Source organism: Gekko japonicus, unplaced genomic scaffold, assembly GCF_001447785.1.
Source record: "Gekko japonicus isolate JY-2015 unplaced genomic scaffold, Gekko_japonicus_V1.1 scaffold1099, whole genome shotgun sequence".
In the NCBI taxonomy this organism is placed as follows: domain Eukaryota; kingdom Metazoa; phylum Chordata; class Lepidosauria; order Squamata; family Gekkonidae; genus Gekko; species Gekko japonicus.
Window position 1 is genome coordinate 72,341 of NW_015174874.1, and position 16,018 is coordinate 88,358.

A 16,018-nucleotide genomic window follows, 5' to 3' on the forward strand; every position below is an offset into this window, starting at 1 on the left:
AAATAACAGGCATGCAGCCACTAATGTGGATCAAGACTACTGTGCAAGGGGAATTTTTAAAAAACTCTTCCACCTAAAATAATTTTCCTGACCAGAAACGGCCCTGCAGCGTGACTGTTTGCCCCATGGGGGCAAATGTACAGGCCCTCCCCATGTGCCACCGTCTTCTGAAGTGAGGTGGATATCTAGCCACCAGAGAGAGGGCCTTTTAGGAATAGGCTCCTCATCTTTGGAATGGCTCCTCATCTTGCCCCCCTCAGCTGCTTGCCTGGTGCATGATCTTTTTTATGTTTCAAGCAGCAGATTTTTTAAAAAAGATGTTTTTTTAAAAAAAATGTTTAAAAGTTCATGAGTTTTCAGTATACAGATTGAAAACTTCATTTCCCTCTTGAAAGTTCCGGCATCTCTTTAAAAAGAAAAAAAAGCCTTGAAAATAAGGAATTTATTCACCCATAAAAACATAAGTAGAGGCTTCTGGTTTATTAAAATAATGATAAGTACAAATTTACTATCTCCATTGGGGTGCAAAAAAAAAAACACATAGGTCCAAGTAGACATCATAGAGGTCATGGATCCCTGCTTGCTTTTTACAGTCAAATAATGGCCACGTAGAACCCTGGAATGGGGTCACACAAGACAAGGAGAAGGGGCTTAACCTGTCTGCTCCTGCATAGTTTTGCTCATGGAAACCAGCCCCCCTCTGCTGTGATTAGCTCTATAAAGGAAACTGGGGGTTCCCATGGCTATACTTTGACTTTAAAAGGTGCTGGAGAAGTTTGCTTGGAAAAGGGAAAAGCTGCTTGATACTTACTGACCTGTGACGTTTCTCCTTCCACCCAAATCTACCTCCAGCCACTCTCCTGTAGAGCTCTGATCTGCTGCCCAGGAGACCCCACTGCTACTAAAAGCAGCATGCTCAGCGGTCCAGATCTGATTCTCTCCCATGGCATTCTGCTCATGCCAGCAGGATGATGCGTTGAAGCTGGATGCTTCCAAGACTCCATCACAGTCTGAAAAAGGAAGGAAAGGGGCTTGCATTCTTTGTTCTCAACAACCTTACGAGGTAGTTCCAATGGTTTCAGTTTTTCTGAAATATTTTTGTGTTGCTGTTGCTGCAAAACACAGAGAAAGGCATCACTGCTAACAAGGACCAAATGGCAAAGCTAACCTGCCAGTGCAAAGGGGAGACATGCAGCAGCTGCTGGGAGGTTTGAGTAACCGCTAAAAGGATATACTGTAGACAGAGACATTGCTGTATAGTGGTTAAAGCACTAGACTGGGACTAGGGAGGGGATGGGTTTGAACACCCCACTGGGTGCCACAAAGCCCATACAGTGACTTTAGTCTGGCCATTCCCTCTCCCAGCCTAACCTACCTTACAAGGTAAGAGGAAAAATGGTTGCAGTATGTTGATGGTAGGCCCTGCTTGAATCACAAAGGTGAGCTGGGGAAATCCCGTTCATGTATGCCCCCCCCCCCCGAGCTTCTTGAAATAATGGTGGGATATAAATATGAAAGAGTAAAGAATTAAAACTAGTATAATGACAAACCTTTATGAAAGATGAGCCGCTTTTCAGATAAGGGTCCCCTATTTAGAATGAGAAAAAGAGGGAGAGGGTAAAATGTCTTGGGCTGCAAACTCTTCAAGTGTCAGCTATTTTTGATCGCTCAGAGGATTTCCAGAATGCCTTCAGTAAGGAGACTAGAGGCCTTCTTGTTAGTGGCCCCTTTTGCTGTGGACCAGCCTTCCCAAGTAGGTTAGGCTTGCCAAGTCCCCCCGGGGGGCAGGGAAACCCCCACCCCAGACGCCTGTTCCCCGCCGCTGGCGGATCGGGCCCCGGGGGGAACCCCACCCCCAAGTACGTGACATGCACGTCACCCGGAAGTGACGCGACTATGCCAGGCACGCTGGGGGCGGGGCCACGGTCATCCGAGGGAAAACTCTATGGTTTTCCCTCGGATGGTCATGGCCCCGCCCCCAGCGTGCCCAGCGTGATCACGTCACTTCCGGGTGACGTGGTTGCGGCACGCGCGCGCTCTGGGAAACAGCCAGGAGTCCCCCACTCCAGCTAAAGGTAAGACTTGGCAACCCTAAAGTAGGTTCACCCGGCTCTTTTCCTCATCAAGCCAAAACTTAACTCTTTTGTCATCACAAATGAATAGCATTTCCCCGCTTACCTTTGAAAACATAATTCACAAAAGTGTGTTAAGAAATAAGACATTATTTTATCATTACTGCTGTTTTTTAAGCCTATGGTTATTTATTCCATGCCATCCAGTTTCTGCCTGGCTAATTTTGTATAACTGTGTTTTTCCACTTTAATTAATGTAAAACTACCCAATGGGAAACTGCTAGAGAGAAGAGAGCTATTTTAGCTTAAAAACAAATCATATCATCTTTGTGTTCAGAGGCAATGTATCTCGTAATTCTTGACACTGGTAACAAATAGGCTTGCCAAGTCCCCCCGGGGGGCGGGGAAACCCTCGCCCCAGAGGCCCGTTCCCCGCTGCTGGCGGATCGGGCCCCGGGGGGAACTCCACCCCAACGTGCACGTCGCCCAGAAGTGACGCAGGCACGCCGGGCATGCCGAGGGCGGGGCCACGGTCATCCGAGGGAAAACTCTATGGTTTTCCCTCGGATGGTCGTGGCCCCGCCCCCAGCGTGCCCAGCATGCCTGCGTCACTTCCGGGCGACATGGATGCGGCGCGCGCGCACTCCAGCCGCCAGCCAGGAGTCCCCCGCTGCGGCTGAATTCACACTTGGCAACCCTAGTAACAAACAACAAGAGGAGGGCTGTAGTTTCCATGCCCTGATTAGGGACTTTCCAGAGACCTCTGGCTTGCCACTGATGGAAACAGGATACTGGGCTGGATTCATCCTTCATATGCCTGAGAAGGATTAGATTGAACTATATAAGTATATAATTAATCAATTTATCTAATTCTCAACATGGCCCCATCTGTGGATACTGACATCTGGTAACTGGGACCATGGCCGGACAGGAGAATGACCGAAGCTTCTTTTCGTTTCCATTGTGGAGAAAGATGGGGTATAAATGAAGTAAATAAATAATAAGTATAGCTGAAGATGGGTGGCATATAAAAGTTAGGTTGCTTGGTGAGTGGGAAGGAGAAAGGGACACAAGGAAAGTTGAGGAAATGGGGGTTGTCAGGAGGGGGAAAGAGGAAACAGTGTGGGGAGCAGCATACAGAGGAAAGTGAGGTATCTCCCACAAGTCCTTGGGATTCCCCACTGTGCAACAAGGCCTGCTCTGGCCAGCACCTCATAACTGGTCCCAGCCTGGTTACTGGCACCCTGCAGCTTAGCTACAGTTTCCCTGGGAACAGGCTGCTGGGGGAGGGAAAGAAGGAAAGCTGAAGACAAGGGGGCAGATAAAGGTATATTGGCTGGTGGGTGGGAAGGAGAGAAGGAAGCAGGAAAAGAGGAGAGGCTATAGGGGCTTTCAGGAAAGGGAAAGAAGAAATTAGCAGGGGAAGGGGAAGTGACATTTCCCCCCTACCCCCTACAAGTCCTTGCAGGTCCTCCACTTGTTCTATCAATATGCTGCATAAATTTTATTTAATTGCTGGGGCCTGTCCATTGGTATTTTTGTTTCTTGGGAGAAAAAATATGTGTCAGCTCCACTTATTGTGGACAGAAGTCCCTACACTTAAAGAGCACATAAAACTTGGGCTAAATTAAACTGAAATTTAGCCCATTCAAAGAGGGATCCGGAAGTTGGTGTTTGGTTGTTGGCAGGGGTCATTTCGTAGAAAAAGAGGTGCAGGAGCTCATTAGCATAATTCATTAGCATAACTTATTTGCATATGCTACCCCCCCTGACATCACCAGAAGTGTGACAGAAGGCAACCCCCACCACTCAGGCTCCACTGGACTGTTTCGGATTGCTAGCTACTGGGGGGGGGGGGGAACGTGCAGATCGGTCCTCGCAGAGGAGGGAGAGCTTGTACCTGAATAAAACTTGGTCTTAAAGGTGCCACTAGACTGTTTTGGACCGGGGGGCCAGGCGGAGCTCTGCAACTTACCTGGCTGCTTCTTGCTCTGACTCAGGGCTGCTGGGAGCAGGGGGTGGGGCTTGTTGCATGTGCCCGCCCCCTGGGCTCTTTACTGCCAGAGCTCTGCTCCTGTGCACTCCTGCAGGAAATGACCCCTGGTTGTTGGTCAATCCAGTTCTGCTTACCTTTTTGAGTAGAGTCCATTAGCAAAGGATGATTCATACAGAGTGATCCCCTTTCCTTGCAACAACGTAATCTGCCCTCCCTGTTCATCTAGGATCACACCAGCATGGACAGCAGCCTTGCAGAGAACGGAGGTCTGGAGGGAATTAGTATGAGACAGTGAATGAAAGCAAAGATAATCAGGAGTCTGGTGGCACCATAATCGTTTGCATGAGCTATCTCTTGGATTATGTCTGTTCTCTTAGCTGTGGTGCTACACCAGCTCCCAAAGTTCTCTTAAACAGATCAGGCTAGATCCTGGGATTTCCATGATTGGATCAATTAGGCATGGCAGGGATTTGATTTGGATTAGGATCGTGGCACTGGGGGAGGGTGGGTTTAAAACTTACTTCCTGCACCATTTTCCCAACTCCAGAAAGCCCAAGTGCACTGCCATATGCCCCACTGGGAAAACGTGAAAGTACAGATACGCTTTTCTGCTGTTGCCACCACCGTCTTCTTGTGTGGAAGGTGTCTGGGCATGGTCCCATTAATCTGCAGCCGTCTGACTACAGCTCTGCTCTCCATTCTTGGGGACCAAGCCAGGGGGAGCTACCCCAGTATGAAAGGTAAGTGGTAAAAGAAGCATATGCACAGGCTGAAGTGCAAAAGGAAAAAGATGAGGCAGAGGTCCAATTAGACACCTCTTACAGTGCTACCGAAGGGTAGCTATTTGATGCTACTGTTAGAAGCAGTGTTCCCTCTAAGCTGAGTTAGTGTGAGCTAGCGTGCAGTTTTTAGCCTCTGGCTCATACATTTTTGTCCAAGCTCAGGAGGGATGGCTCCAGAGCAAACTAATTTATGCAGTAGCCAAATGGCTCGCTCACAACTTTAATGCCAGTAGCTCACAAAGTAGAATTTTTGCTCATAAGACTCCACAGCTTAGAGGGAGCATCGGTTAGAAGACTCTTTGTCTGTATTCAGGAGGTTCCATCTTGAAGCCTGGGAGCTGTGATCTATAAAGGGGGGCGCCCCTGAGCTTTACTGTTCTGAATTGGTTCTCTCTCTAAAATCTAGCCCATTTTGGGAATTCAGTATGTCATCTCCCCCCCCCCCCAGTAAATGTTGATTTTTTAAAATATATTTACTTTTTTTTCAATTTTTTACAACAAAGTAGAACATAATACAAACCAATACAAAAGTAAAACATTATAGCCATATGAGCAGAATGTCTGATATTCAGTAAACGGTTTTGATGAGACCAAAAAGGGAAAAAAAAGTCCAGATGCGAGTACCAACGGGCCAAGTAACATCAGTTTCAGGTCAAGAAAATAGTATGGGGAGGAAGACTTAAACCCTTTCCCCTTTTGCCATGGTTTTGATTGAAATTACATAGTGGTGGCTTTAAAGAAAAAAAAAAGCTGGGAGCTCTGATCTGTTAAACCAGACCCTGAAGACACCACTCAGCAAACAAAGCATGATTTGAAAGTACAGTTGACAGTGCTGTACTCACATCACGGTAGCCTTGTCTCATGTTGCCCCATATGTCTCCTGTGACTTCCTTGCAGCCTGCAGGACAGTACACTCTGCAGCAGGATTAAAAAGCACAGGGTGAAAACCCTTCTTCCTTGCAAGTGGTGGCAGCAGGTCTGTGTGACAGCCAGCATTTATATTGTCTTAGGAAAGCACGCTTTTGGGCTTATGAACATAGGCAAGGCTGTTATACAGTGATGTCAGGCCATCTATTTCAGGCTGCTCCTGCACAGATTTTTTGCACCCCTGCTCTCAAAGTAGACATTTTTTGTGTGGGGGGAGAAGTATCATAACACCAGCCTCTTGTTTGTCTTGTGCAGTTTCCCCTCCTTTGATCCCATATTTCTGAAACAAAGAGTGCTAGCTCACATGTGGGCAGGACAATACAGGTTTCCAAATATCCTCAACCCACACCCAGTGCCATTTCCCCCTCTCCATTCTCTTGCACCCACCATTTCCTCCCCCCCCCACAGGAAGACTTAAAAAAATCCATTAGCAATCAATAACATTATAGTGCTATAAAGGTAAAGGTAAAGGTTCCCCTGCTTGAAAGCCAGTCAAGGGCACACCCCAGTTTGACACCGCTGGAGGAAGGGGGTATCAGCCACTAAAGGTAAAGGTTCCCTTGCTCGAAAGCCAGTCGAATCTGACTCTAGGGTTGCGGTGCTCATCTCCGTTTCAAAGCCGAAGAGCCAGCGCTGTCCGAAGACATTTCCGTGGTCATGTGGCCGGCATGACTAAACACCAAGGCGCACAGGACGCTGTTACCTTCCCACCGAAGTGGTACCTATTTATCTACTTGCAATTTCTTGCTTTTGAACTGCTAGGTTGGCAGGAGCTGGAACTAGAGACGGGAGCTCACTCCATCATGCGGCACACCCGGGTCTCGAACTGCTGAACTACTGACCTTCCACAGCCTGCAGTTCAGCATCTTAACCACTTGAGCCACCGCAGCTCCTTATAGTGCTATACCCTACTACCAATTATATTTCTTTAAAACATTTTTATGCCACTGTTCCACCCAATCAGGGTTCACAAAAGAGTGAACATAAAAAAGCACTAAAACATTTAAGCAATTAAAAATACAGTTAAAATTATAAAACAATTCAATTAAAAACACATAGGGTGTGTTCAGACGGCGTGCTAAGAGCAGTTTAAACTAGTCTGGTTCTGACACGATTATCTTTGATCTGGATAGTCGTGCTCACACTTACCTCCCTAATCCCGCCTCACCACGCAGTCACATCGCTCCCCAGCATCTACACTACCGACGTGCAGGAGTGTGTGTCGGCATTTTTAAAATTTTTCTCAGTTTGCTCATGCACATAGGCGCTCATCCGTAGAATGGGGGGAGACTATCATGGCGCATGCGCAGAACCACCAGGGCAAATCAATCCAACCCCTCCAACAAAAGACTTCCCTTTAAACTTTTGACCCGAAAATGGCCTCCGTGAGATCCCAAACTCATATAAACACTAAAATGAGTGACCGTTTAAACGTCGATTTTATAAACGCGGAAGTGGAGCTCCACCTATGCGCACACTGCTGACGCTAAAAAAATGGCGGGCTAAAAGCTGAAGCCTCGGGTTTCCGCAGCAGCTTTCGAGCGGGGAGGGGATTTAAACCACTGGAAGTGGCTTGACACCGGAGGAGCGATCACACAGGGAGAAAATGCGGCTTTAAACAGGAGAACTGAGAAAACACCACTTGGGACCTGGTAACAAAATACTCCGGGTTAAAGGGGGTTTTGAGCCGGAAACCAACGGCTGGGGATGGGAGGCAGATGTTGACTGTGTGATCGTGCATATAAAATCCGTTCTTGAACAGTCACAACACCAAATCAAATGGCGCATCTGAACGCACCCATAAAGAAACAACACCAGGAGGAGAGCCAGTAACCATTACTGGGGGTATGCCATAAGAAACAAAAATCTTCACCTGCTGGTAAAAGATGCCCACAAAGGCAGACAGTCGAATCTCCCTGAGAAGAGAGTTCCAAAATTATGTAACACCATAGTAATATACTTACTCATTCCCCCCTGTGCCTAAAACCCTTTTTTCTATCCATAACATTATTTTAACTGCTAACCTCCTTGAGCAGAACTCTGATGAGGCAGCATAGACATTTCTGAAATAAATAAATCTTCCATGTACCTGAGTGCCATCTTGTGCTAACCATGAACTGCAGAGGAGGGCGGAACTCATTTTGTATTTATAGCCAACCAGAGCAGAGTCTCCATGGATTGGCACTCACCTGATTTGTTCCTTGCTGTAATGGATACCCTTCTGCAAACAGGAAATCAAATCTAAAAGACAGAAGAAAGGGGTAACGGATTATAGCTGACAATATCAGTTGTTCGTGAGTGGATTGCTACAAATGAGGATCCAGCCGACGTGGCACCTTCCAGATCTCACTGCCTCCTTTGAAATGATTTCACAGTCTGAAGCCAAACATCAGGAACCAGCTGGAGTTTGTATGTGATGGAAATGAAGCTTGTTAACTGTTGAGCTCTTGTGCAGCATGCTGCCATTGAAGATGGAAGTCTTCATGCTAAAGCCAATTGGTCACGATGTCCGAATGTGGGTACCTCAATGAACCAAGGTTTGTTTCTTCCCTGGTAACTGGGATTCTTAACTACAGTTTAATCCTTCTTCATTGGACTTTGAGGAAAGATTTCCATGCAAGAGAAGGAGGGGTTGAGAGTGCAAGCCTGACAATTAACCAGATTCATGCCCATCACAAACAAATACCACTTTGTTCATGACATGTGAATGAAGCCACACTGCAAACGTTTCTTAAAGATTGGCTTCTCCAGTGCAGAATCCATGTGTCACCCAATAAAACTGAATAGAATTCAGGAGAACTGGGAGTTGCATCTTCTTGCACCCTTCTCCCAAGAAGCTCAGAGGGTAGGTTACATATTTTTCACCTACTTCTTTAAACCTCACAACAACCCTGCAAGTAGCGTACGTTGAAGGCCAATTCACTTGTTATAAAGTCCTTGGATCCCCCATGTGGCTGGCCAGCATGTGGCTGGCCAGCATATGGCTGGTCTTTGAGTTCCAAAACTTCAGTTGTATATCTGATCACCAGGGCTTGTAGTGTATGGATTTGCCCTCTAATGGAGAGTATGCTTGGCCCAAGATCATGTAGGGAGCTTCTTGGCAGAGTACACATTTGAACGCAGATCTTGACAGTCCCAGTTCATCACTCTAATCAGTACAGTGCCTCCACATCCATTGTTGTGTTGTAATAAGGACTTGGGTGCACAGGATATCTGAGCAGCAGCAAATACATTGACAATCACATAAATGTCTGTATCATAGTGAAAGATGTTCAGCACACCTCTTTGGGAAGGGAAGCCAGTCTATTGAAAACTACCTAAAATATCCATGAGAAAGCCAATGAACATACTGAAGTGTTCTTTCTCTCCATCTGAAACCACAAAATACGTGTACGGGGGCGTTATTTAGGGAAATATTTTATGGGCAGAACTCTCCTAAACAGAAAACGAGACAAACACTAGGAATGCAACCTATCCTAGGCACAGTTTTTCCCCCATATCTCATGAGACCAAGAGATTCAGTGTCCAAAGTTTCCCGTCAGCCTGTTTGACCCACAGTCATTTCACGATTTCTCCCACAGATCTCAAAGAATAAAGAAAGTGCGTCATGGATGTTTGCAGTGTGAATCTGACCCATGACGAGCTCCAGATGCTGCGTCTGGAGTTCTGCCTGGCGGCCTCCAAGCACCAGAGTCTGATCCTTAGCGACTCAAAGGCTTAATTGATGCCACTTTTGAGGTTAGGTCTTGCTCCATTAGTATGTCTTTCAGCTATCTGCCATTGTGGGAGATGTCCCACTTTTGTCAAAATATCCAGCAGGCAAGAATATGCTTTGAATTGATATGAAATTCTGTTTCAGCATTGTTTTCAATTATCTGTCCAGTACATATTTTTAATCCCACTCTCCCTACAATGATTTCAGAGCTGTGTACACACTTCTCCCTTCCTCATTTTATCCTCACACTAGGTAGGTTTTACTGGAGCTGCGGTGGCTCAAGTGGTTAAGACGCTGAACTGCAGGCTGTGGAAGGTCAGTAGTTCAGCAGTTCGAGACCCAGGTGCCACAAGACGGAGTGAGCTCCCGTCTCTAGTTCCTGCTCCTGCCAACCTAGCAGTTCGAAAGCAAGAAATTGCAAGTAGATAAATAGGTACCACTTTGGTGGGAAGGTAACAGTGTTCCATGCGCCTTGGTGTTTAGTCATGCCAGCCACATGACCACGGAAACTTCTTCGGACAGCGCTGGCTCTTTGGCTTTGAAACGGAGATGAGCACCGCAACCCTAGAGTCGGATTCGACTGGCTTTCGAGCAAGGGAACCTTTACCTTTACCTTACGTAGGTAGTGTTGTTGGTTGTTTACCACAGGGGTCATTTCGTAGAAAAAGAGCTAGGGGAACTCATTAGCATAACTCATTAGCATATGCCATACCCCCTGACATCACCGGAAGTGTGTCATAAGGCCACACCCCCTGACATCACCGGAAGTGTGTCATAAGGCCACACACCCCACCCCCAACGGTCCCGGCCGCCACCGGCGGCCTTGCAGCTCCACTGCCGAGCCCCATGAGGGGCCCTGCGGTGGACCTGCAAGGCCAGTGGGAGTGCAAGGAAGCCCCGCGAAGGCCCTCCCTGGCCCCAGGCAGGCAGGGGTGGGGAGAGGCAGGGAGGAAGCAACTTACCCTCCCTCTTCTCCTGCCTCCTCCTGGCTGAATGAGGACCGGAAGCGGGGCGGCCAGAAGCAGGGGGCGGGGCTTCGTCATGTGCCCCGCCCCCCATACCTCACCCGGGGGAACTGCGATCCCCCGCGATCCCCCCCTGAAATGACCTCTGGTTTACCACCAATTCACATCTGACTTATGGTAACTCCTGGTGGGGTTTTCAAGGCAAGAGACGTTCAGAGATGATTAGCCATTGCCTGCCTCCACATCACAGCCCTGGTATTCCTTGGAGGTCTCCCATCCAAATAGTAGCCAAGGTTGACCCTGCTTAGCTTCCGAGATCTGACAAGATCAGGCTAGCTTGGGCTATCTGGCTCAGGGCACTTGGTAGGTCAGGCTGACAGAATTACTGGCCTAAAGTCACCCAGTAAATTTTGTTGCAAGTGGAATTTTTAACCCAAGTCTCCTAAATTTTAGTTCAACATTCTAATTGCCACAATACTTCAGTTCTTGCTTCTGTATTAACTTATCCAATAGTTATCGTGTGCCTTTCATAATTCTCTGACAGAGAGCCAAACGACATCTACACTCAATCACACATAGTTCTCCTCCCTGAAAGTTCTTTTCCCCCTTTTAGAAAACACAGCAGCAGACTAAAACAGTAGTCTGCGGTGTGGAAAGGGCTGCTTAGCTCTTTCCCCCCTCACAAAGCAGTATTGCACTCTAGAATGCTTCCTTTTTAAAGAAAGGTAGGGAATGGGCAGATAAACACAGGAGTATTCATATAGCCCTTTTAAATATAAAAGGTGGAAAGGTGATCTGAAGGGGAAGTTGATGGCTGAGCTGGTGTTGAGCTCACAGATACATGTGTCTCATTTTATTTGTGAAGTTGGGAGGAAGGTGAGTTTAGCTTGTCTTCACCCAGATAGAGGCTTAAGAAGAAGAGATGGATTTATACCTTGCCCTTCACTCAGAGTCTCAGAGTGGCTTACAATCTCCTTCCCTTCCTTTCCCCACAATAGACACCCTGTGAGGTAAGTGGGGCTGAGAGAGCTCTAAGAGAACTGCTCTGAGAGAACTGTGACTGACCCAAGGTCACCCAGCTGGCTGCATGTGGAGGAGTGGGGAATCAAACCTGGTCCTCCAGGTTAGAGTCCGCCACTTTTAACCACCTGCTTAAGCGGGTCTAGCTTCCTTGGGACAAAGCATCACCAGTAGAGGAGGGAGGGCTTCCATACTGGGGTGACTCCCCACAAATATGTTGTTGTCATTAGCTACATGAGGAATTACAGCAAAGAATTCACAGAACAGTGAATACTTTTTGAAATCCTTCACCTCCCGGATGCTCTCATCTGCACAAGGTGCTGTGTTCTGTTAAGATCATGAATCCATCATTTTCTCTGCCTTGCCGTTATGAAGCATCACTGGACCACACTTCAGCCACTCAGTTGCAGTGGGTGAGCAGCGAGAGCAAATGTAGCTACAGACTGAGGACCAATGGCCATGTTGGAGGATGCCCCCACCCATTCCCAAACGGAAGAACACCACTTTCCAGGCATATCTGATTTCTACAGGTGTGATAAGGGAGTCTCCCCTACCTGGCTGCCTGCTGCTGGCATAGGAAAGGAGGAAGCCACGTCCTGAGCGGTGCACTGTGCTGTTGAACAAGATGGTTACTGAGCTAGTATTCACTACCAACACCGTGTGGGTTAGGTTTGAGTTACTGCAGTATGGACCTGGGGAAAGAGAGAGAGAACAGGTAGATTCCTATGTCAGGAAATATCTCAGTTGCTTTGCCCAACCATAGGCGATGGTCTTCAGAAGGGGTGGCAGAAGAGGGTAGTTCCACACAGGGTGTTGCGCGGTGCGCGTAGGACAGCCTGAGAGCCCAGTAGAAAGCTGTGGTCAGCCACCAGGACTGTTTCAGCCACTCCAACTCACCAGCCACTCTTCAGCACTCAACAGCAAAGACAGCTCTGTATGGCACCACACAAGACAGTCCTGTGGTAAACTATATACAGAATTTATTTACAATATGTACAGTCCTCAGACAAAGTGCTCCGCCAGTAACCATCACAAGAGAGAAGAAAAACACAGGGCAGCACTTGTCCACTTTTATACAGTATAGTGTCCAATCAGCTTAGTGCTGACTCATTGTCACTGACCTCACTCCTTATCAGGACATAACCGGTCAGGACCAGTTTCCAGCAGCTTGCCTGCTGACAGTTAGATCATCATGATCTGACAGCTGGATATTAATATGCGACACGGGGAGCATTCTCTGTAATAAAGTTGTTGCCATTCCAACTTTATCTGCATGACATTGGTGAATATTACACTTCAGAAATCATTTATTTTCTGGATGTTTTCATCCACATAAGAGGTTCTGTTAAGATTATTAATCCTTTCCTCCCTCTTTTCACTAATGTCACCAGAGAAATACCTCCATAAATTATTTTTCTATCTGAGCTCTGATCTTTTGCAAACTCTCTCTGCTATGAATTTTTCTGACTCCGATCTGGATGGAAAGGTGCACACTTTGGAATCGTCCCAACGACACTGTGTCATTTACTGCTACCATCCTCATATTGAAACGTTAACCTCTACTAGGAGTGTGCAGGTAAGAGATGTGGGTGGGTTCAGAAAGACTTGGGTTCAAAGAAAAAACCCTGAAAGCTGTTTAAGACAGTAACCCGAAATCTGGTTTGCTTTAAATTTTACTTACTCTAATATGGTTGAGAAATGGTAGGAGCTTTAATAATTTTGGCACTTGCTTTTGCAGTAGCTATTGGGGCTATTTTCACATGCTTGTATTTTCTAAGGTCTTGTCTAATAAAGAGAACTATTTCTTTTTAAAGTAAAAGGTAAATATTCTTTGAAGGTTTTTGTACATGGTTTGCCAATAAGTACAAAGAACAGAACTCACAATTAATTCATTTGATATTCTCTGTTTTGGATCCCCATTGTGGATAAATGCAGGATATAAATGAAATAGTAAATATAGCTGAAGATGCGGGGGGGGGGGGAGAAAAAAGGAGGTTAGTAGGTTAGTTTGAGGGTGGGAAGAAGAGAAGGAAGCAGGGAAATGCAAGATATGGGGTTTCCAGGTGGAGGAAAAGAGGAAATAGTGGGAAGGGGATATGGGGGGAATGAGGTGCCTCCCACGAGTTCTTAAAGTTTCCCTTTCATGCATATGGCTCTGGTGGCCAACAAGGGTCGCCAGCTGTGGGTGAGGAAATACCTGGAGATTTGAGGGGGGGGGGAGAGCCTGCGAAGGGGAGGGATTTCAGCATGGAACAATACAATAGAGTCCACCTTCCAAAGCTTCCATTTTCTCCAGGGGAATTGATCTCTGTTGTCTGAAGGAGGTTGGCAGCCCTGTATATACACCTCCTACAATTCAGGCTTGAGTACTGGATGTTATCTTCCAAATTCCTTTCCCTGTTTGCACCAAAGAACTCTAGAGATTAATTCTTATTGCTTTCAGCGATAGAAGCAAGATTAATTTGTAACCTTCCTCTCTGGCAAAACCCCCTCTTAGCCAATTCTTCGTCTTTGTGGGGTAGTCTGAGAGGAGGGTCTGATCAATAATACCAGTTTTATAAAGGGCAAATATGCAGATTGCAGCCCTTCCCAAATCCCCAGCTGTCATTCGAAAAATAAGTAAAGGACAAAATAACATCTTTAAAAATCTTCCTGTCATGGATTTCACTTCACTTAAAGTGGAGAAGCCTAGATTTTTTTAACAAACTGTGGTTCAAATCTTTTTATGGCTGAAAATACCTGAAACAAAAGTCCAAGGCCACCTTAAAGACTATAAGACCGATTTCCCACAGCTGCTGCTCTGCGCTCGCTCCTCTCTTTACCCCGATGGTACGTGTCAAGTTCCCACTCGAAGCCGCGTGGCCACATTTTGACCTGTGGCTTTGCCCGATTTTCCCCGCAGTTTCATAATCCTCAAAAAACAGGGTCACAAAACCACAGGGGAAATCGGGCGAAGCCGCGGGTCAAAATGCGGCCACACGGCTTTGAGTGGGAAATTGACACACACCATCGGGGCAGAGAGGAGCAAGCGTAGAGCAGCGGCTGTGGGAAATCGGTCGAAGAGAATTTATTTCAATATGAGCTGTTGTGATTCACAGCTTGCTTCTTCAGATGGACAGATATTTGGAAAGACTATTCTTTATACTAGAATTTACACTTGTAAGACTCATGGTATAATTCACACCAAGCCATGGCTCCTCCCCACCATCTTCCTATAAGAATTCATAGTACTGTTTGAAGAAGTGAGCTGTGACTCACAACAGCTCATATTGAAATGAATGTTCATTTTAAGGTGCCACTGGACTTTTGTTTTATTTTGCTATGACAGATTAACACAGCTACCTCTGCAATCATCATGAAAACAGCTGCTCAGGACCTAACCACATGATGTTGGTCAGGGGTCCTCAATGTGGTGCCCAGGGCTTTTTTTGTAGAAGAAGCCCAGCAGGAACTCATTAGCATAATAGGCCACACCCAACAGCAGAAACACATTAGCATATTAGGCCACCCCCTGACAGTGCAGCTCATTAGCATATTAGGCCACACCCCGTGCCTTCTGTTGGCTTGCCTGGGTGCCCTGTGGCTGCGGGATTTGAAGGAAAGGGAGGGCAAGCCGGCCCTTGGAAAATCAGGGAGGGCACGGGGAGGCATTTAAATGCCTCCCCGATCCTTCCAGGGGCCTCCCTGGCCTGCCCACCTTGGAGTCACCGGGTTTCTTTTCCCCACTCTCCAGGCCTTCCCTCTGTAGCCATGCATGCAGAGGTTTCAGCTGTAGTGGGCGTGGCCAGCTCTGAAGCCAGCTGGAACTCCATTCCTGTGCGTTCCTGCTTCAAAATAGCCCCATCAGCACCATGGTACCCACTGACACTTTTCCTGGTACCTGCCTAGTGTTTTTAAAAAGTAGATGGGGCCGGGAGAGGCTACTAGCCACTGGAGATTAGATTGACTGTACAGATTTTTAAAAATGTTGCTTTGGTAGCAGCAGCCACCACAATCCAAGGATCATCATGGTATGACTGAAAGTAAGCTGCAGCACGTTTTGTGGCTGGTTCCACCTCCTGTGGCAGCCATTTTGTTGGTATACAACCACCATGCTGTGCCAAAATTTCAAAGGTGCCCACAGGCTCAAACAGGTCAGTGATCACTCTGTGTGTGTGTATAATATCTCTTATGTTTTTCTTTCATTTTGGATTGTCTCATCAAGTCTGAACTCTCCCTAGAAGCTAAAACGACTAAACTGAGGCTATCGTACTTTGGTCACAAGATGATAAGACAAGAGTCACTGGAAAAGACAATAATGCTAGGAAAAATTGAAGGCAGCAGGAAAAGAGGAAGACCCAACATGAAATGGATTGATTCCGTCAAGGAAACCATGGCCCTCAGTTGCAAGACCATAGTCCATTTTGGAGATCATTAATTCATAAAGTTGCCATAAGTTGGAAGTGACTTGACGGCATCTCTCTCTCTCTCTCTCTCTCTCTCTCTCTCTCTCTCTCTCTCTCTCTCTCTCTCTCTCTCTCTCTCTCTCTCTCTCACACCCA

At 46.8% G+C, this 16,018-nt stretch overlaps 1 protein-coding gene across 1 annotated transcript in view; it reads right to left on the minus strand.

Moving 5' to 3' along the window:
- LOC107121830 (discoidin, CUB and LCCL domain-containing protein 1-like) overlaps positions 1–16,018 on the minus strand; it is a 68,711-nt gene that overhangs the window by 23,204 nt on the left and 29,489 nt on the right. Inside the window, exons 3-8 of the mRNA XM_015424830.1 lie at positions 12,032–12,169; positions 7,967–8,018; positions 5,693–5,765; positions 4,203–4,336; positions 1,551–1,588; positions 816–1,010 (exon numbers count right to left, since the gene is read on the minus strand). Coding sequence (XP_015280316.1) covers positions 816–1,010; positions 1,551–1,588; positions 4,203–4,336; positions 5,693–5,765; positions 7,967–8,018; positions 12,032–12,169 — 630 coding nt within the window. The remainder of the gene's footprint in view (positions 1–815; positions 1,011–1,550; positions 1,589–4,202; positions 4,337–5,692; positions 5,766–7,966; positions 8,019–12,031; positions 12,170–16,018) is intronic.